Source organism: Impatiens glandulifera, chromosome 5 (genome assembly GCF_907164915.1).
Source record: "Impatiens glandulifera chromosome 5, dImpGla2.1, whole genome shotgun sequence".
Classification (NCBI taxonomy): Eukaryota; Viridiplantae; Streptophyta; class Magnoliopsida; order Ericales; family Balsaminaceae; genus Impatiens; species Impatiens glandulifera.
In genome coordinates this window covers 38,714,017-38,734,906 of record NC_061866.1, presented here as the reverse complement: position 1 = coordinate 38,734,906, position 20,890 = coordinate 38,714,017, and the positions used below count along the sequence as shown (strand labels likewise).

Genomic DNA, 20,890 nt, shown 5'->3' with positions numbered 1-20,890 from the left:
TTTTACAAAAATCCGCCATTGAAGCTCAAAGTTTCTAGATTTTTCGAAAATCATTTTGAGGCATTAAAACTTGGATCTGTGCATCCATAAAGCTTCCCTAAAGATCAAGTATTGCTACACCACACTTCTAGCTTAGCGGCAACAAGATGTGAATATCTCTAGCCTCCTTGAGGTCTTGGGTTCGAGCCTGTTAGGCGACAAATTTTGCGTCTTGTTATATGGTTAAGTGTGTTTGCGGGCTATGTGTGTTTAACCCGCGGGGATTAGTCACACTCCATATGAGAGGCGGAACCCAACGTTCTAAAAAAAGGATCAAGAAATGTTCTACAATCCTTGGTAAGGTTTCAATCACCCTCTAATTCATATTTACAATTTGAAATTTTTATATTTTAAATTGCATAAGTTTGTATGCTTACTATTTATGATGTTTTATGGATGAAAACTGATCCTAAAATCATTTAGAAAATATCTGGATATGTTAGAACCGATCAATCTATATAAATAACAAAAACCCAAATTTGAATTTTCAAAATAAAAAAAGAACGGGTTTGCTGTTCTTGAGTTAATTATGTTGAATCGCGGCCCAGAAAACATCCCAATATGATTGTAATGACGTTGGGCAATTATTTAGATCATATTTGATTTATCCAGATCATTTTGATCAAAATCAAAAATTTCAAAATAAATTGAAATTTTTGAGTTTTTGAATTGGTCAAAACGAACAGGCAAAGTTTTTGTTTTGGTATCAATCAAGTATATGTAGTATAAGAAAACTATTGGATAGCTCCTTACACTTCAAAACAACTTTAAAATCAAAAACTCGATTTTTGATCACAAATTGTTTTGAACAAATTGATCATCATCTATCGATTGATACCTTGAGATGATGATCATCCGTCGATTGATACCTTGAGATGATGATCAACATGTTCCTGGGAGCATTGTTAAGCTACTCAATCTCTTAGATCAATGAATTCGAGCTAAAAAAATGAATTAAAAAATCTGCACTTGGTGTTATTGAGGACCGAGGCTCGTTCGTCTAGGACCAAGCTAAGAACTAAAAAAAATCAAACCTAGGATCGAGACCTAGAACCGATGTTATTGAGCTAGGACTAAGAGATCCGATCGAGGATTTTCACCCAGGACCGAAAGTTCTAACCTTGGGACCGAGAGTCTTAACCTTAGGACCGAGAGTCTTAACCTTATGACCAAGAGTCCTAACATTGGGACCGAGACTCCCTAACCTTAGGACCAAGAGTCATAAGCCTAAGACTGAGATTTGTAACCTTGGGACCAAGACTCCCTAACCTTAGGGCCGAGAGTCCTAAACCTAGGACTAAGAGTCCTAACCTAGGACCAAGAGTTCTAACCTTGGGACCGATACTCCCTAATCCTATGACCAATAGTTCTAACCTTGGGACCGAGACTCCGTAACCCTAGGATCGAGAGTTCTAACCCTAGGACCGAGAGATCTGACATTAGGACCAATAATCCCAAGTTTAGGACCAAGAGTTCCCGAACTTAGGATCGAGAAACTTAGCCCCGGGCTAACCCAAGATCGATAGGTTTATACACTTAGACCGGTAAGATCAACTAATGATCGAGAGTCCTTAACACCTCGATCGAGGGACTTTGGTCGTTAGATCGAAGATCCCAAGCCTTGACCGAGAGACTTTGGTCTTAAGGCTTATTTTGGTTCTACTTTTCAAATTCCAAAATTAGTTTTATAATTTTGGACTTCAAATCATTTTCTAAAAATTCTGAAAAATTAGAAAATGCATTTTAAATATTTTTGGGATATTTCCACAAAAATATTTCAACAAAGTCTTATTTGGTGTTTATTTCGAAACCCACGTGCCTTTAAAAATGACTAATATTACTCAAGTATTTCCTCCCTAGTTATCATCCGCAACAGGTACCCCATGCTATATGTATGTTTTGAACTTGCAACATAACAAAATAAGTACAACCCTTTAACCAACTATGATAATAAGACTTTATATTTTAAATTCAACACTAAATTTGATGAGTGTGAGACATTTTAACAATATAAGTTCAACTTTTAACTAACTAATATATGTATATATATATATATATATATAATGATGCTTAATTTTCAAAGTCTCTAGATTGCTAGGTCGAGAGCTGTGATTAATTTGGATATATATATGTGAGAGTAAATAGATACTTGGGTCGGATTGTGGGTTGACCCGCACATAAACTTCAAACGATTAAAAATAAAATTAAAAATGTTATATATATATGTTTCGAACTTGCAACCTAACAAAACAAATACAATCCTTTAACCAAGTGTCATTGACATGTGGTTTGTCGAAAGATAATATGTCGATATCAATTAAAAGTGGTTAAAAAATATGAATAAAATATTTGATTGACCAACGTGAAAGTGTAAGATCACGAGATGAGAGGTTCATTCGGAAAAATATGTAATGATATATGTGATAATATAAGTTGTTTTACTGAATTAAATAAAATGTGAAATGATAGTATTTTATTTTTTATTTTAATATATTATTCTTAATTTATTAAAAATTTTAAACATTGAATAAATATTATTATTAATTTTTTTATTTATATTTTTTTTCCGTAAAATTTTAAGTCAACTAAAATATTCATACATTAATATACCAAATTCGAGTTCTATTACTTATTTTGTTTTTTTTTTAAAAAAAAGCCGATTATTCGGTTTAAGAAGCGTGACACGTGCCTTTGGCGGCAAAATTAGAGAGTATATATTAAGAGTGATTGGCGCGCTGTCCTACCTAGGGTTCTTCTCTTTGGATCATATTCTTCACCATTTGCATTCACATTCACTGATGAGAAGATCTTCCTTAAATCCTTTCTGATATCAACAACTCAATCTCCTATCCTATGGAAGGTGTCTCTTCTCCCATCATTCGACCGATTAACAAGGGCGTAGTTCACAGAATCTGCTCAGGTCAGGTCATATTCGACCTATCATCTGCCGTTAAGGAGTTACTGGAGAACAGCCTCGATGCCGGCGCCACCAGCATTGAAGTTGCGCTGAAGGAATACGGTGAATTGAGTTTCCAGGTCATTGATAATGGTTGTGGAATTTCACCAGAAAATTTCAAGGTACTTTACCCTCATGCCTCGCTCTATCTTTTTCTTCTGTTCAACCTTTACCTTATTCCCACCGAACAAAATTCTGAGTCTTCTTTGTGGGTATGATTTGATTTACTATTTTGTACTTTGAATTGCCCAGACTCCATTTCAACATGACAAATCCAGCTTAGTCGAGTTTGGAAGGGATTTGAACGCCCTACAATGACAGTTCTTTACTGACTGACACAAAGGAAAATCATTTACCTTAAGCAGCTTAGAAGCTAGCATGATTCCATATGCTCTTTCAATTTGGTTTCGTATTTCAGTTGGATTTCATTAATCCAGAATTTAAAATAGTATGACGAAGTCTTCAATTGTGTTCTTAAAAAGATGTAATTAAATTATTGTAAGATTGTTGGGAGAATATTTTATTAGCAAGGAAAAAAAAGTTGAGCTTCATATCTCAAGTTTATTCAGTGAATATAAGGCAGTTATCATGTCTATTAAGCTTGGGTTTGGGTATATGCCCTAGATCATTAATTAGAGCTTTAATACCATGTAGAAGCACAAAAAAGGTTATTGATGTTAGATTTAATTATAATAAGGTTGATGTCTATATTAAAAGTCTTATAAGATGTCAGTCACAAAATATAAATGTAATTAGATCCCAATAATATATCTTATATCTAATATTCTGACACATCTATAAAGGGAGATAGCATCTGATACCTAATGAAAGAGTTCATTGACTTATTGATTAACCAATATATTGTGGTTTAAATATTTTGGAAGGTAGTTGAACTTATTAAGCTATAGAATGTCTCTTCTGGACAAATTTTAGAAACATCAATGGTTTTAAATAGTTTGAGTGATAAATGTTGTTAATAAACATGAACCCAAAGATGGAAAATAAAAGTTAAAACTGTTTTTGTTGTTGTTATCATGTTATTATTTGGATTTTTCTTGTGGTGTTCTCTCACAGTCTTGGGTACCAAAATAAACTGTAGTTTATTCAACCAAGAAAACATATTTTATACAATGCAGTTTTAGCATGTTATAGCTCATTTCCTTATTTGGGATATAATATTGTACATTGTTCCATATGTTGATGCTAGTACGTCTCTATTTCAACTATTGGTGTGTCTATTTGGAATTTTTTACTACTTCCTTGTGTGGTTTGGTTCAGCTCTCCTTATTGTAACACTTGTTTGTTCATGCCATTTGCAGGTTCTTGCACTCAAGCACCACACCTCAAAATTAACAGATTTTCCTGATCTTCAGTCATTGACCACTTTTGGCTTTAGGGGGGAGGCATTAAGTTCTCTTTGTGCTTTAGGAGATCTAACTGTTGAAACCAGAACAAGTAATGAGAATATTGCAACACACTTGACATTTGATCGCTCAGGTTTATTAACATCCGAGAAGAAGACAGCACGCCAGATAGGTACAACGGTAACGGTTCAGAAGTTGTTCTCCAATTTGCCCGTGCGGAGCAAGGAATTTCATCGCAACATCCGAAAGGAATATGGAAAGCTCGTTTCACTAATGAACGTAGGTTATCCTCTTACATGATTATGCTTTCTTGGATGTCAAACCATGAAAGACACAACAATAGTCCTTGTTTTTATTTCTGTGTGTGTAAACTATCACTGTTTTAACACATGAAAATAATCCAAGTCCTTTTTATCATATTAAAGAACCCCTCGTTATTAAGTGAATGCCTGCTTGCTTGATACAGTTTCAATATGTAGTTTACTCGCATGAAACATTGAGATTTGTGGTATTTTAGGAAGCAGCAATTGTTTAGGGTGATGATCAGTGAATATTGTGGCTTGTTTGTTATTAAGTCTTCTTCCCTCCTTTTCATACTCCGTTTCTATTTTTTTAATGATAAAATAATTTATTCTGTGAGTGGTACAAATTGATCTACTCGTTTTTGGTGATGTAGCTTATGGGATCATCTTGTAGTTCATTTGAGGGTGGGTTTGTGGTCCACAACAATGTGATAGGAGTATTAATTAAGACAATATCAATGGAAGTATTCCACTTTCTATTGTCATGATCACTTGTTAAAGTCATGGAGGAATATGTTTTTCATGTTGCAGTGGGTAACTGAATATTTGGCAACTATAGGAGGAACCGAGGAACATAAATCAGTTGAACCATTTTCCTGTTACCGTTATATTTTCATTTAATATGTTCTGTTTTCCTAATAGAGTTAAATGTGATCTGAATTGAAGCCGTCAATGCATCTTCTAGGGCATGTGATTGTGCAAAAGAATTGCAGTTGCTATGTGTCTCCAGCAGTAGTGGAAGCAATGCGTATGAATTTATTTGTGGCTATCACCTGAAAAATGTGGCCTGTCCTTGGAATATTTTCTTATTGCGGGAAATAAGAAAATTAAATTCAGTGATGGTGCACAATAGACGTGATCAAATTTACTCTCTAAGGCCTTGTTTAGGGAGAATTGGATTCTTCCCATAATCCACATTTCCCCAAAAATCACCTTTACTAAATGATGTTATTTTAATACTAATTTGATTATATGATACCAATAGTCTAATAACACTATATATATATATATATATATATATTATTTTTCAATATTATTTAATATTTTACAATAACTTTCAATCACAAATTACTTCATATATAATCAAGACACACTTCTGCAATCAAATGCTCCAAAACAAACAATCTCTAAGTGTGTTCAAAACTGGAGGAACTGACATTTTGTATTAATTTATTAAGAATGTTTTCTTCATTATTTATTTTTTACAGTGTAATTCCTGTTTTATCTTTTCCATTTTCTATTGTAAAGATGGTGAAATCTACTAGAACAAGAGACTGTTGACAAGGATGTAAATGATGGCAAGTCTATAATCAAAATTACCTTTGGGCCTTAACAAGGTTTTGACTTGTATAATTATGTCTTTTGTTCTTTTTGTGATAAGAAGAATTAGTTGAGGACAATGTCCCTGTAATTACTGTTCTGTTGAAAAATATTTACACGCCCCTAACTTATTAGTAACTATTTATTCATGTTTCAGGCATATGCTCTCATTGCAAAAGGAGTTCGTTTTGTTTGCACAAATGCAACTGGAAAAAATACAAGGTCCATGGTACTAAAAACACAAGGAAGTGGTTCTCTTAAGGACAACATCATAACAGTATTTGGGATGAGTACCTTCTCCAGCTTAGAACCTTTGAACATTTGCATCTCCGGTGACTGTAAGGTTGATGGTTTCATTTCCAAGTCTGGATATGGCTGTGGCCGAAATTTAGGGGATAGACAGTTCTTTTTTGTCAATGGTCGGCCAGTGGATATGCCTAAAGTCAGCAAGCTTGTGAATGAGATGTACAGAGTTGCAAATTCTAAACAGTATCCTATTGCAATTATGGATTTCATCATTCCCACTAGAACTTATGATGTAAATGTGACTCCTGATAAAAGAAAAGTATTTTTTTCGGATGAAGGTTCCATATTACACTCCCTGAGAGAAGCTTTAGATAAGATATATTCACCCTGCCAGTTGTCGTACTCTGTTAATTCATTTGAAGAGAAATTAAATAGAAAAAGCTCCAACCTACATTCACGCAGTGAGAAATGTAAGGAATCCGAGGAGCAACTTTCACCATTTAGTAGTGATATTAAGGAATCTGCGGACACAGAAGAGTTCCTTACTCTTGCTGAAGGTTGTGCTAAATTTACATGTCCTGTCCAGATTGTAGAAAATAGAGACCAGAGTCCAAAATGTGAAGAGTTTACTCTCAGACCCCACAACAGTATGACTGATGATTGCATTCTGTCAGACACTGATAAATCGCTAACACATGATCAGTCGCTAAGACAATCTTCAGCTTCTAAATTGATAGAGAAAGATGATTTACCTAGTCGCTCAAGTGTATTTCAGTCAACTCTTAACAAATTCATTAGTAACAATAAGAGGAAACTTGAAGATGCCAATACACCATTGTCTGAGATGCCTGTTTTAAGAAAGACACATATACTTGGTCAATCAACTAAAAGCACGTTGCAACATCCTGCGTCTACTACTAGTCATAGAATGGACGATTCTTCTGAACTTATGCAGATTGATGCTACATTTTCTAGATGTTTAGGAGACAGCATAATTTCCAGTGAAACAAATCTTCCCAACCATAGTAATGGTGACAAAGACAGTGTAAAATTTACTGAGGTAAGCATTTTGTGTTTTTATTAGATTTCATCGCTAAGTGCTCCAATGTGTAGAATCTATAAATTAAATGTAGATAAAATAGGGGATTTGAAAATTTATCTTTTATTTTGAATTTACAGGATTATATCCTATCTCTTTAATTGTGGGATTACAATTTAGGTGTGTATTAGAGGATATGTACTGTGTAAATTTATTTCACAATTTTAGGAATAATACCAGTCCTTTTCTCATCTCTTCAGTTGTAGAAACTCAGAAATCTAAAAATGGGAAAGGTTTCCTTTATTTATTTTTGTGGCCTGTAAATGACGTTTGCAAAATTCCAAACTCTGGTAAAGTTCATTTTAATGTTGGAAGAGAAAACTGTACATACTTGGAACTAGGGTTGTAAACGAATCGAATCGAAGCGAATATTACTGTATTCGATTCGTATTCGTGAAACTATTCGAATATTCGTATTCGAAATTTTTTCGAATAATTAATGTGATTCGTATTCGATTTGAAATTAATTTTCGTATTATTCGATCCGATTCGAGTATTCGATTCGATTTTTTTTAATGTGGGTTTTAAGTTTTCAACCGAAGAAATGTATATATATGTACTAGGGTTTTAGAATAAATAATATTTATAAAATTAAAATTAATAAAACGGTATATATATATATATATAATCGAATATTTAATCGAATATTAGCGAATACCGAATCGAATATCTTGATTTTGTATTCGTATTCGTTTATTAGTCGAATCGAATCGAATATTTTTATTCGAATTCGAATCACAAAATTACGAATACGAATATCAAAATTCGAATACGAATACCGAATCGAATCAAAAGTATTTGATTCATTTACAACCCTACTTGGAACTTATAACTAGCACCCATTTGTTTTATTGAAACTTGATTCTTATTTATATTGAGCTTTCTACACTAAGTCAAATGAATTCCTCTGTAGGAAGTAGAAAATCAACGGAAGTATTTACCTTGCCTAGACATGGTGCTAACAGATTCACCAGGTGAAATTGTCAGAAACATGTCTGAAGGGCTCACAGAAGCAGCCTCTCCAATACATCCCTTAATTTTATCTTCTAAGAGTCCGGTTTCAGCCACTAGTTCAAACATGTATACTACCTTGCAGTTCAATTATGAGAAGTTTAAGAAAACCTGGGATCATAGACGATTGAGGTTGCGTTCCAACAATTCTACATTGAAACAGTCAAAACTTAAGAGGTTAGTAGCCAATTACCGCTGCCTAGAACTCTTGCAAAATGTTGGAATTATGGTTTCTGCTGATTAATAGATTTTTTGTGTTGAAAGGTCTTTCAATGCTGCTACACTAGAGCTTTCTCAACCATTATTAAGTGGAGAATTGAAAGAACAGGTTTTAGCTGCAGCTACATGCGAACTAGAAAGGATGTTCAGGAAGGAGGACTTTGGCCAAATGAAGGTTGTCAATTTTATTAGTTCAGTTAGAAATATTTTGAAATCTGCATAATAAATGCTAAAACAAGCTCTTCTGCATAGGATGTTTGGATCGTCCAACTTTTTATGTTATTTTCTTGTCTGATATTATTATTTCCATACTAACCTTTTTATCTCACACAAGCTATCTTCAGTAGTAAATCTTTTTACTAACATTCTTTTAACTACATGTCACATGAGTTCAAGGCTTGTTTATCTCAGTGGTGGAGCGCAAGGCTCATGGCCACAAAGGTTTCATGTGTTCTAGTCTCCAGGACCATTTAGAAAATAAACTTCATGTCACATAAGTTATTTTCCACAACAATTTTTCCAAATTATCATGAACCGTACTTCGGAGTTCGGATGTGCCAAGCAGGCCTCAGTTACTTTCTTTGTTTCAGTTTAGTTGTCTTCTATTCAAAGCATCTTCGGCTATCCCTGATAAATTCTGTTTAGTGATTGATATTTTTTTTCTTAAATCATGTTTCATGATTGTGTTCTTAGGCCTTATTTGGGTAGAAATGCAATCTCTCCATAATCTACTTCTCCCATTTTTTTATCAAATGATGTCACTTTGATCCTAAATTTGATTTATTACTAAACTAGTAGTTCAATAACACTAGTTTATTTATTTTTCTTAAAGATAGTATTAAAAGTATTTTTCAATCACCATAACATTTCTGATTATGATTAAATCTATCTTTCTTTAAAAGAAACCACCTCTTAAGACTTCCTGTGTGAGATTTTTGAGTAGATGGGTGCTGTGTTCACAAAAACATATGTAGTATATGTTCTGTTTCAAAATTGTAAATGAGATAATTAGGGATATAACAGAAAGAATTGGAAGGCTATGACTGTTGGGGGGTCGTGCTAGCTTCCTAAATAAATAAAAAATTAGAGAGAATTGGGGTTGAGATGGTGTAGACTAACTTCCATTCTATATCATTTCATGCATAATTCCTACAGAAGACTATCGTCTATTTATACACACTATTTAATATGGATCGAAAGTAATAGAAGAACATTTGAGAGCAAGACCGGGTTCCCTCATCTGGACATCTTTGTTTGGGCTACTGGATTTATGTTCGTACAAGATGATAATGAGTTCGTTCCATTTTCATGACCTTGGTTGAGATTAGGACTAGGTCTTCCTACCACTCTGCAGGAGAAATATTGGATGTTCTCTAGGACCTCAGGGCTTATTAATTTAGCCTTTTCAATGTTTTGTCTCTGTTTCTGTTTGTTTTTGCCATTTTCTGCCATTTCTCTTTCTTGCAGTTTTTGTAACACTCTGGCTTTTATCGTTGTTGCTTAAACAAAGCCTTTTTTATTGATTTTTCTAACTGTTGTCCAACACAAAAAAATGGAAAAAGAAAGAAAAAAAGAATACAAATTGTATCCTTAACTAACTTGTGTACATTATTTATCTCCTAACTAATACTTAAGGGACTAGTTTGCATATTCTATCTTCAAGAACTATTTCCCTCTATTATACCTAACCCTAAGACTCGTTTATAATATCCTAATCAATTAGAAGAACCTCATGATTACCAATTTTCCCTTCATGTACATCTGTATATCTTATTATTCGATAAACAGTAAGATTGAGAGAACACATGCACTTTACTATTGAAGGGTCATTTAATGGCATTTTTCTTTTCATGTCCCAAAATATATGGCAACTTTCCATATATTCTACTGGTTTATCCAAAAAGTTAGTTTGTTGGCCATATCCTGATTCCATTTCAATCTCTATATGGTATCAAAGAGAATTGCTTGAAGCAAGGCAAATGGTATTGTATTATTTAGGACCCAAGATACTGAACTTTTAGCTGAAGTATAAAAAGCCTAAAGTTGGCTTGAGGGAGTAAATGAACATTAGTGAGTGGAGATTATTGTACACATATATGAATAACGAAGATGATAACAACCCTGGTTTCTCATCCTTTGGCAAATTAGACAAGAAACCTTGTGAAAAGAAAGAAACAAACCTAGGATAATTCTTATTGGAACAAAGTTGCTTTAAGGCTAGGTAATATCTCTCCAGTTTGTGGTGGTTTGGGCAACTAGGTTTGTAAATTTATGGTCTTGAGCTATCATTTGCTTGTATAAGACTTATTTTCATTTGTCAACAAAGTTATAAGCATTCCATTTTACTTTTGATAAAAATGATCAGTGTCTTGAATATTTAACTATCAGTTTGTAATGGAGCAATATTTTCCTTCACCGACAGGTTGATCTCATTGTAACTAACTTTATTCATTAGCGTTTGCCTGGTTTATCTCTCTTTCCATTTTGGTCCTACCATTTGCATAATGACAAATAGTGCTGCAAAATTCTAACTTCTGAGATTTCTTGTAGGTTATTGGACAATTCAACCTTGGTTTTATCATTGGAAAGTTAGGACAAGATCTCTTCATTGTGGATCAGGTATATATACCCCTTGTGCTAGAGAAATTTTGAACTTATCATTTTCCGTTTCTTCCTTCTTCCTGATAAAAAAGGGAATTAGGTCAATCTCTTTCATCTTTGTTTATGTTCAGCATGCTGCAGATGAGAAATACAATTATGAGCATTTATCTGGATCAACCATCTTTAATCAACAGCCTTTGCTCAGGTGAGTAAATATGTATTAGTAACTATTCTATATTGCACCTTTGTTGTTCATTATTGAGAAAAAGCTAACATCACAATCTCTGATTATTTTATCACAACTATTTAGTATCCATGCATCTTAATGACTGAACCAGATGGCTTATTTAGCAGGATGAGTCAGCTGCTTCTGCCTCTTTTTATGGCTTATCATATCTCCCTTTTTCTTGCCACAGCCATTCTCATTATCACTCTAACTATATATAACTATATATATATAAAGAGAGAGAGAGAGAGAGAGAGGGAGAATGGGTAGAGATAAAATGGGTGGGAGAGGCTGTTTAGGAATAAATCCATCTAAAATTGCTTTGTTCCACCCTGCATAGACACATACGAGGCCTCATTTAGAAACACCAATTTCCCAACTACGTGTGTTTTCATTTCTTTAATTTTGAAATCTCGTCTATGGATAAACATTCAATAGCTATTTCTTAAATTTGAGATTAAAACAAGTGTATTTTAACATCTGACTTTACCTTTGGTTGATCCTCATGAGATTCACACATCTCCAATTAAGTTAAATGCCTGCTTTCACAAAATTGATAGAATCATTATCTTTATAGGCATGCAATATACATTTGTAAACATATAGAACTCAGATTACAAAATCTGAACCTCCTTCTCAATTGGAAAATTTGTCTTATTCCATATTTTTTTTCAATCTCAAGATTGGTCTTTTATTGTGGATGATGACTGTATGCAAAACACTTGCACAAGAAGTGATTAATCTTGAAATAGAAAGATCAGAGAAATAGACATGTGAGAAATAAGCCAAGAGAGAGCATGGAATAGGGTGAGATGCATAGGATTTGAGAGAGAAGTCCAGGATGAACAAATGAGAGAGAAAATGTGTTTAACAAATTAAGCCACTGTAATAAAGAGGGCAAAATATAATTTTAATGGTAACGGATTAACTTTTTTCCTTTTCAACACTAAAATTTTCCATTATTAGATGCATCGCCCGAATTCATTAAGCTAGCAACACTCTTTTATTGGGATTTTCATATAATAAGTTGTTTTCCTATTATGTAGAACAGCAATAATTAAAAGTGAATCTCAACAAATGATGTCACTCAAGTAAAAATAGGAAGATGAACATTGGAAGAAGTAGGGTAAAGGGAGAAGCACTTAAAGTTGTAATATAAAGTTGTGGTATCATGTAAAATATTAAAGATAAATTCTATTATTTAGAATGTGTTTTACATAAAGCGGTCCCATCTTTCTGCTAACTTTACTTCATCAATACTTGGGCGACAGCCTAAATGAAGCACCAGGGTCTAGCGAGGTCTCTTTTCGAGCTGGGGCATCATTTAATTCTCGTAACGGGAATGAGTGCACCGCATGTTACTCCCTCGCCTCGGCGGAATCTGTCTTCTAAGTTAAAACATTTCCTAATAGTGATCATCTATTTATAGGATCCATAAGATTATGCGATATTATCCCAATCTCATTTATTTAGCAACAATATCTTCTATCCTTTTTTTTGAAACTAGGGTGTAATATCTGTACCTTATATTCCAACAATGAGAACATACAAAATAACTGTTAATATTTAGTTGCATTTACAAACCACCTTCAGTGACTGAAGAATAAGGCTTTATACATGACAATGTCCTCTATCTCACCATTTGTTTTTTGAAGAGCTCCCATTTATCTCGTAGGTTCTCAATATAGATGAAATATGATAAAAATGAAATTAAGTGCTGCTGCCTGAATACTGAAAATTGAGTATTAAATATTGAAAAAGGTAAACTTTTTTATTAAAAAGAACACAAGATGCGTTCATGGATTACACAAACAGGAATAAAATAACGAAAAGAACAGATTAGATTCCTATCAAATCGAAATAGTCTCATCCCGTTCAAACCACACTTTCTTGATTGATGCAAACGTGTGGACTAAGAAGTCTTTGACAATTTCTTTCCCATAGCTCTTCTTTAAATATTCTTCTATTACGGTCCTTCCATATTGTCCACCACATGATAAGAGAGATGAGCTTCCAATTGTCTCTATTGACCTTTGCATTTCTCCAGCCAATCCATTGCTCCCAAAAGTCAACAACACTGTGTGGCATAACCCAATGAAAGTTATGAGTCGAGGCAGCATGGATAGGAGACTATTGAAGTTCAGTTTGGAATCTCTAAACCGGCCGTGTTGCCAGCCCACGGCTGCTGCCGATCCGGTCTTGAGAATGTTCGCGAGAAGGGACCATATGTCTTTGGCGAGACCACAATGGAGGAGAATGTGGTTGATTGTCTCCTCGTTCTTTCCGCACAAGCAACACCTGTCGGCCACGTGGAATCCTTTCGTTTTAAGTCTTAATGAATTAATTTGACTTGACATTCCACACTTATTTTTTTAATTTACTTAATGAAGTGGTTTAAGTGATAAATTAAGATTGAATCACAGCCTAATTCAAAGTTCAATTTCATCTGTCATCATATTGGACCTATAAATAAATGCTTTAATGTTTTGAATATGCAGGCCATTGAACTTGGAGTTATCTCCCGAAGAAGAAATAATAGTTTCCATGCACATGGATACCTTCAGGTGTGGTTATCAAGCTATTTTTTAGCTGATTTATTTATTTGATCTCTCTTCCTTTATGGGTTCTATAAGTAGGATTTATTTCTCCCTACAGTACTAGCTGTAGGATTTATTTCTCCAGTTTTTCCTTTTTGTCTTCTTTCCAATATAAATTCTCATGACTAAACATATTGGCTAATGTGGATTCTGCTGTATGACTTTCCAGGAGAAATGGTTTTTCTCTGGAAGAGGATGCACATGCTCCACCTGGTCAACGTTTTAAATTAAAAGCAGTTCCGTTCAGCAAAAACATAACTTTTGGGGTTGCAGGTGATTCTTATTACAATCATCTTCGAATGGAAAAATATTAGGACTGTACTGTGTATTACATTCTATAAGGCATAAGCTGCTTTGAACGTCTCCTATTTGATGGCTTTCTAAATACATTGACAGGTTTCCAAAATTTTGATGTGTTGGTTTTTTGTTGTATCATCATGTTATTGGGTTTTGATCAAAGTCCTATAATGGAGATGTTGTTGAAAGGATGATGAGGCTGAAGCAAAAAAAAGGGGCATCTCTTTAATTTTGTTGGAGTCACTAAATAGGAAAGACTAAATAGATGAAAAACACTCTGATCAAGCAAGACCAATCATTTTGATGGAGTCGACTAATGGGTCATAACAAATTAGTATAGCTGCTGTCAGTTTAGTCATGCTAGACCGATGTTAATTGCTAACACTCAATATTTTTCGAAACAATCATTGTTTATGAATATCTGAGTAGCAATATAGCAGGATGTGATACTTGCAAAGTTGCTAAAAACTTTTAGGGAAGGTTCGTATGATCAAGGATGCATATATGATTTCAAGTGTTATGGGGGGTCATGGCAGTGATCTGATATGCTAGCTTCCTTCAGGGAAAAACGTCATAGTCCAAAAAGAACTCTTGGCCACATATTTATTTGACTATTTTTTATTTAAGTAATCTTGCCTCCATAGTAAACTATATATATATCAATTAATGGACTGATAATATATGAGACATCTAAATTATGGCCAAAAAGTTATTCTTTTTGAAGTTTCTATTACATTTCTCTATTGACTAAGAAACTTGTGGTTGCACAACTGGAAATAATTAAAACCTTAAGCCCGGAACATGCAGAGAATGGTTCCTAAAACTTGTAGCTAATGGACAATCTTCTTCTTACAGATGTGGAACAGCTGATTTCAATTCTTGCTGATAGTGGTGGGGAATGTGGTATCATTGGTAGTTTCAAAATGGACACTACTGAGTCAGTTTGTCCTCCAAGAGTCCGTGCTATGCTAGCATCACGTGCCTGTAGATCATCTGTTATGATAGGAGATGCTCTCGGAAGAAATGAGATGAAGAAGGTATTGCCTAAAGTACTTTTTAATCTATATTTTGCTTGTTTTCTTCTTGGATTGTTTTTCTAGGACATGAGATATCATCAAATTTGAATAAACTATTTGATTCAATTTAGCTAGATTTTATAACTACTAGAAGTGGTTTCTCAATTTCTGTAGAGTGATTTTTTTCCTTTATCTAGTGCCAACAGTTAGTATATGTTTATAAGTAGATAATTTCCATCCTTAATGTGCATGTCGTTTTGCCCTATTTGGAAACACTTATAATTTATGTTAAATTCTTGAATATCTTTTACTAAATTGTTTCCAAACATAATCTTATCCAAAATTTTTGTATCCAAGTGTTTTCAAATTGGTTGCACTATGTTTGATGGTCCTTATTAGTAATGGAATTACTCGTGGTTCTATTGTTTGTTAGCACAAGTGGAATCTTATGTTATGCTTAGAAAATGTTTTATTTTTATCATAGTTTGCGTTTAAGTGGCTAAAGATCGTCGGAGATGCTAAATATCCTCCCTTTCTAAGATTGAAGACCTTTTAAGAAGCTCTGAATTTGAAGTGTTTGTTCAAAGTTTGTGTTTAAGGTTATAGTTTTTGTTTTGTATGGTTAGATCCTGGAGCATTTGGCAGGGCTCAAGTCTCCTTGGAATTGTCCACATGGCAGGCCAACAATGCGTCACTTGATCGATTTAACTAAGGTACGAAAGGAGAGTAACTGAAAAATGTTGATCGGGAATTATCCAACCTGTTGAACTTGTGAATTATATTTATCTCATTCAACATGGCAATTAATTAATTAGAGCTCCTTAATGAAATCTATGGCGCCAGTTTCAGTTTAAGAGATTTCTTTTTTCTGTCATTTGTAAATACTAACTCACATTTATTCTTGTTGGTCTAAAATGTTGTAACAACCTTAATGAAACATGCAGCTGTTATCTGTTACTCTTCTAAGTGAATTCCTTTGCTACTAGAGTCCATAAAAAAGAGATGGGATCAGCTGTCTCACTAAGCTGTCCTTTGCTGTCTCAATAATCAAAACGGCATAATTTTAATTAATGAGAAAAATAAATAAATTATATTATTACATTTATCTTTATTAATTTTTATTAAGTTATCAGATTTCTCTCTCTACCTTTCTATCCCTCACTCGTATCAGCCTGACTTTAGATCAACAACTTTTCTTCCGTCCACCGATCGCCGTCTACAGTTCACTGAACTCCCAAACATCTGGTGACTGGACTGGCGACACTGTTCACTGAACTCCCAAGCGACTGGCGACACTGCTCATCCATCCATGCTTACCTTCTTCCCCGATTTGCTTATTATTTCATTCGAATGATCTGTTCAAGCTAAGGTTTGTCTTAAATTTGTTCCCTCACTCGTTGTTACATTCATTCAACAGAAGTTGATTTATTAGTAATCTAGGTTTGATAACATTTTTCTTAGCTCGGCTTCACATTAAATTAGGGTTTAGGGAAAACTTGTTTATTTGGAAGAACTGAATCTTTGGCGAAATGGGAAAATTTGAATGTGGCTGTATAAAATTTGAATTTGGTGGGATTCTGTATTCTCATATTTTGAGAATATTTGAAAATTTCCCATTGTGCCAAAGATTCAGTTCTTCTAAATAAACAAGTTTTCCCTAAATCCTAATTTAATGTGAAGCCGAGCTAAGAAAAATGCTGTCAAACCTAGATTACTAATAAATCAACTTCCGTTGAATGAATATAACAACGAGTGAGGGAACAAATTTAAGACAAACCTTAGCTTATACAGATAATTCGAATGAAATAATAAGTAAATCGGGAAAGAAGGTAAGCATGAATGGATGAGCAGTGTCGCCAGATGTTTGGGAGTGAAGTGAACTGTGGACGGCGGTCGGTGGATAGCGACGGTGGTCGGTGGACGAGGACGGCGATCTGATAGAGAATTTTGATAACTTTATAAAAATAAATGTAATAATATAATTTATTTATTTTTCTCATTAATTAAAACCGACGCCGTTTTAATTATTGAGACAGCAAATGGACAGGTCAGTGAGACAGCTGATCCCATTTATATAAACAATTATCATATTAAATAGCTTTTACATTAAAAATCTTCAAAGATAATTAATTTTTTCAGTAATACATAGTTACAGTAAAAAATTACAATCACAAAATTTATACATTAATAACACAAAATATGGATATAGATAAAACTCATGAAATAGACAAAAATAAGAATTCTTTCTATGGTTAATTTTACCATCATCGTATAAATTATATAGAGGTATAAACGGTAAAGAAGTATAAATAATATAGGATAATATAAGTTATATAAATTTTAAATTATATATAGTTTAAATAATTGAAATTGTATATAATTTATTATTATTATATGGGTTAGGTATATAGTATAAAAAGGTAGTATAAAAATAAACATATAATTTTACCCTTTTAATTAATTAAAGTAAACATATAAATTTAAAATTATTTGTATGCATTTAATTATTAGTATTCTCTTAATTTATTTACTATAACAAAATACTGTACTATTATTATTTAATATTATAATTATTATATTTAATAATTAATTTAATACTAATTATAATAAAATGTAAATTATATTTATTTAATTTAAATATTATTAACAATTTTAATAAAAACAATATATAATAAAGAATATTATTTATAATCAAATTAAATAATAATAATAATTATTAGAATTATTAGCTTAAGTGTATAGAAAGTACTAGTTCAAAAGAACCAACCAAATCATTCAAGGAATATTCACTTTTGGTAGGCTGAAAATTTTGGAAAAGTAATGTAGTTCAGATGGTAGAGTGCTTGCTTTGCATGCGAGAAGTACGAGGATCCAGTAGGGTCCTTGTTCACGACCATTCACTTCATTCTGAATGTTTTAGTGAGAATCAAATACTAGTTATTTAGTCCATTCAGAAGTAATTCATGACTTAATCTTCTTTGATGTGCATTTTCCTAGTTTTCATTTTACATGTGTTATGATTTTCACAAAGACATAATGAATGAGACTAAAATGTTGTAACTTAAATACTTGAAAATATAATTAATAAATATATTAAAATGGATCAAGATCAATACATGAGTTGTTCATGACCAAACTAGAAAATGAAACCACTCCATATCTAATTTGTAAGATTAGGTACATAGAAAGTACAATCTGGAAAATCCCAAGTAAGATACGAATGAATCCTAGGTCACAATATACTGATTGACAGTAAGTTCAAAATATGAGTTGTTGTGGTACATTCAGAGGTAATTTACGGTTCAATATTTTTTAATTTTACATTTTGCTTGTTTTCATTGATTACATATGTTATGACTTTCACGAACACATAATGAGGGTATCTCCAATAGGGTCCTTGTTCACGGCCATCCACTTCATTCTAAATGTTCTAGTGAGGATCAAATACGAGTTGTTTATATCCATTCAGAAGTAATTCATTGCTCAATCTTCTTTCATTTGCATTTTCCTAATTTTTTTATTACATGTGTTATGATTTTCACAAAGACATAATGAGTGAGACGAAAATTTTGTAACTTAATTACTTGAAAACATAATTAATAAATATATTAAAATGCATCAAGATCAATATGAGAGTTGTTAATGACCAAACTAGAAAATGACACCACTTCATATCTAATTTGTAAGAATAGGTACATAGAAAGTACAATATGATGAGTTCAAAATAACTGACCAAACTTATACTATATATACTTGATTGATACCAAAAACAAGAACATTGACTGCTTATTTGAACCAATTCAAGAACTCAAAAATTTCATTTATTTTGAAAAAAATGATTTTGACCAAACATGATCGGGATGAATCAAACAAGATTCAAACAATTTCCCAACATCATTATAATCACGTTGAGAAACTTTTAGGGTTGTGATTCAACCGAATTAACCCAAGAACAACAAACCCATTTTTTTTGAAATTCAAATTTGGGTTTTTATTATTTCGATCGATTGATCAGTTCTATATTATTCCAGACATTTTATAAATCATCTATGATGAATTCTCAACCATAAAACACCATAAACAACAAGCATACAAGTTATGTAATTTGAAATATAAAAATTTCAAATTCAAATTGTAAATATGAATTAGAGGTTGATTAGAAACTTACCAAGAATTGGAGAATACTCATTGATCCTTAGGGAAGGTTTCGGGATGCTCGGATCCAAGCTTTAGGGCCTTAAATAGAAAATTGAAAAATCCAAAGCTTTGAAGCTTTAACGGAGAATTTTTATTTTTTTTCGATTTAAGAGTTGTTTGTTGGTTCCTTAGCTTCAAAATGACTAGATGGGGGTATTTATACTCATCTTAAGTCGGTTGGGGAAGTCAAGTGGTTTGAATCAGTCAAAAGCCATTAATGGATTTTGACTGTTCTTGGCTTGTAGTCGTCGGAATAAGCAGTGACGAAGCCTACTCTTGTAGGGAGAATGATCACCATCATAGAGTAATCATTCTGGGCTTTGAATCAGCTCATTTGGTGGACCAATTATTGAGTTCCAAAAAGCCAATATCATCACGGGTCTTCATGCTTATTTTGACGGTGTCGCGATGAAGTAGGTGATCGGAGCCAAAAACAACGTCGTTTAATGGCGTCTTGGCGTTATGTCTTGACATCGTGACGTTTGAGTAGTCCGTTAACATTCCAACTAACGGTCGTTTGTTAATCTGATGCGACTTAGGCGCGCGTCTCTTCGGTTACAACGGGTTATGCGAAGCGCTCCAAGGCGCTAGATGAAAATCCAGCGCTCATCCGATGACCACGAATCCTACTGCATCGAATGCTCCGGGTTTCTGCTGCACTCGATCACTAATTTATTCTTTTATTAAAACCTTAAGGGATTATTTAAAATTGATTTTTCTTTCACCCTTTAGGTTTTTAATTTTGATATTTTCAAGTACACAAAATATTAAAATAAATATGGCAAATATTTTACCAATTTTTTAATTTTATTTTTAGGGTTAAATAAATAATTATTTTAAATGAAATGAGTACAATAATTCATTCTAAATTATATATTTTCCCCTTAATTTTTCTAAAATTATTTTTAGATAAATGAATACAATATTTTTATTATTTGACCATTTTTCTTAATTAATTAGGCTTTAATTATCACAATAATTAGTCAATTTCATTATTTTAATTGGTTTTTGGCCCTAGGGTTAATTACTTTAACTTTATTTATTCAAAAATAAGTCAAAATAAATATTTTCATTTTATAAATTGGAATGTAGATTTTTAGTACTTACAGAGTGCCCCTCTCGAATTGAGTTTGCATATAACAAACTTGATTTTTGAAAACGCTGATTTGAGTATGACATCTAACATTAAGTTATCTAGTTTAATTTATAATGAGGGAGTTAGGAACAATGGAACTTGTAGTGTGTTGCGGTTGGAGTGACCTGTTGATGATATATAACATTCGTTGAGGTGCTTACGAGCGTTGCTTTAGGAAATCATTTCCTTGGTGTTTATCCTAACAAGGATGATTCTTGAAATTCCCGTTTTACAGAATTTAACAAAGTACCCGTAAAACCTATAG

The 20,890-nt window shown here is 33.0% G+C and overlaps 1 protein-coding gene across 1 annotated transcript; it reads left to right on the top strand.

The window, feature by feature from the left end:
- The first annotated feature begins 2,788 nt into the window (after window positions 1-2,788).
- LOC124938680 (DNA mismatch repair protein PMS1) lies at window positions 2,789-16,147 on the top strand. The gene is made up of 11 exons (XM_047479165.1): window positions 2,789-3,117; window positions 4,315-4,638; window positions 6,139-7,287; window positions 8,240-8,514; window positions 8,602-8,731; window positions 11,107-11,175; window positions 11,289-11,362; window positions 13,882-13,947; window positions 14,150-14,253; window positions 15,133-15,314; window positions 15,920-16,147. Exons 1-11 carry the CDS (start codon window positions 2,893-2,895, stop codon window positions 16,025-16,027), a joined length of 2,706 nt encoding a protein of 901 aa, XP_047335121.1. The 5' UTR covers window positions 2,789-2,892; the 3' UTR covers window positions 16,028-16,147.
- The last annotated feature ends 4,743 nt before the right edge of the window (window positions 16,148-20,890 follow it).

Excerpts from the sequence above, each read along its gene's own strand:
- LOC124938680 (XM_047479165.1), top strand. The coding sequence starts at position 2,893 with ATGGAAGGTGTCTCTTCTCCCATCATTCGACCGATTAACAAGGGCGTA. Across the intron at positions 4,639-6,138 it reads AGCTCGTTTCACTAATGAAC|GCATATGCTCTCATTGCAAA; the intron begins GTAGGTTATCCT and ends TTCATGTTTCAG. Across the intron at positions 14,254-15,132 it reads CATAACTTTTGGGGTTGCAG|ATGTGGAACAGCTGATTTCA; the intron begins GTGATTCTTATT and ends TTCTTCTTACAG.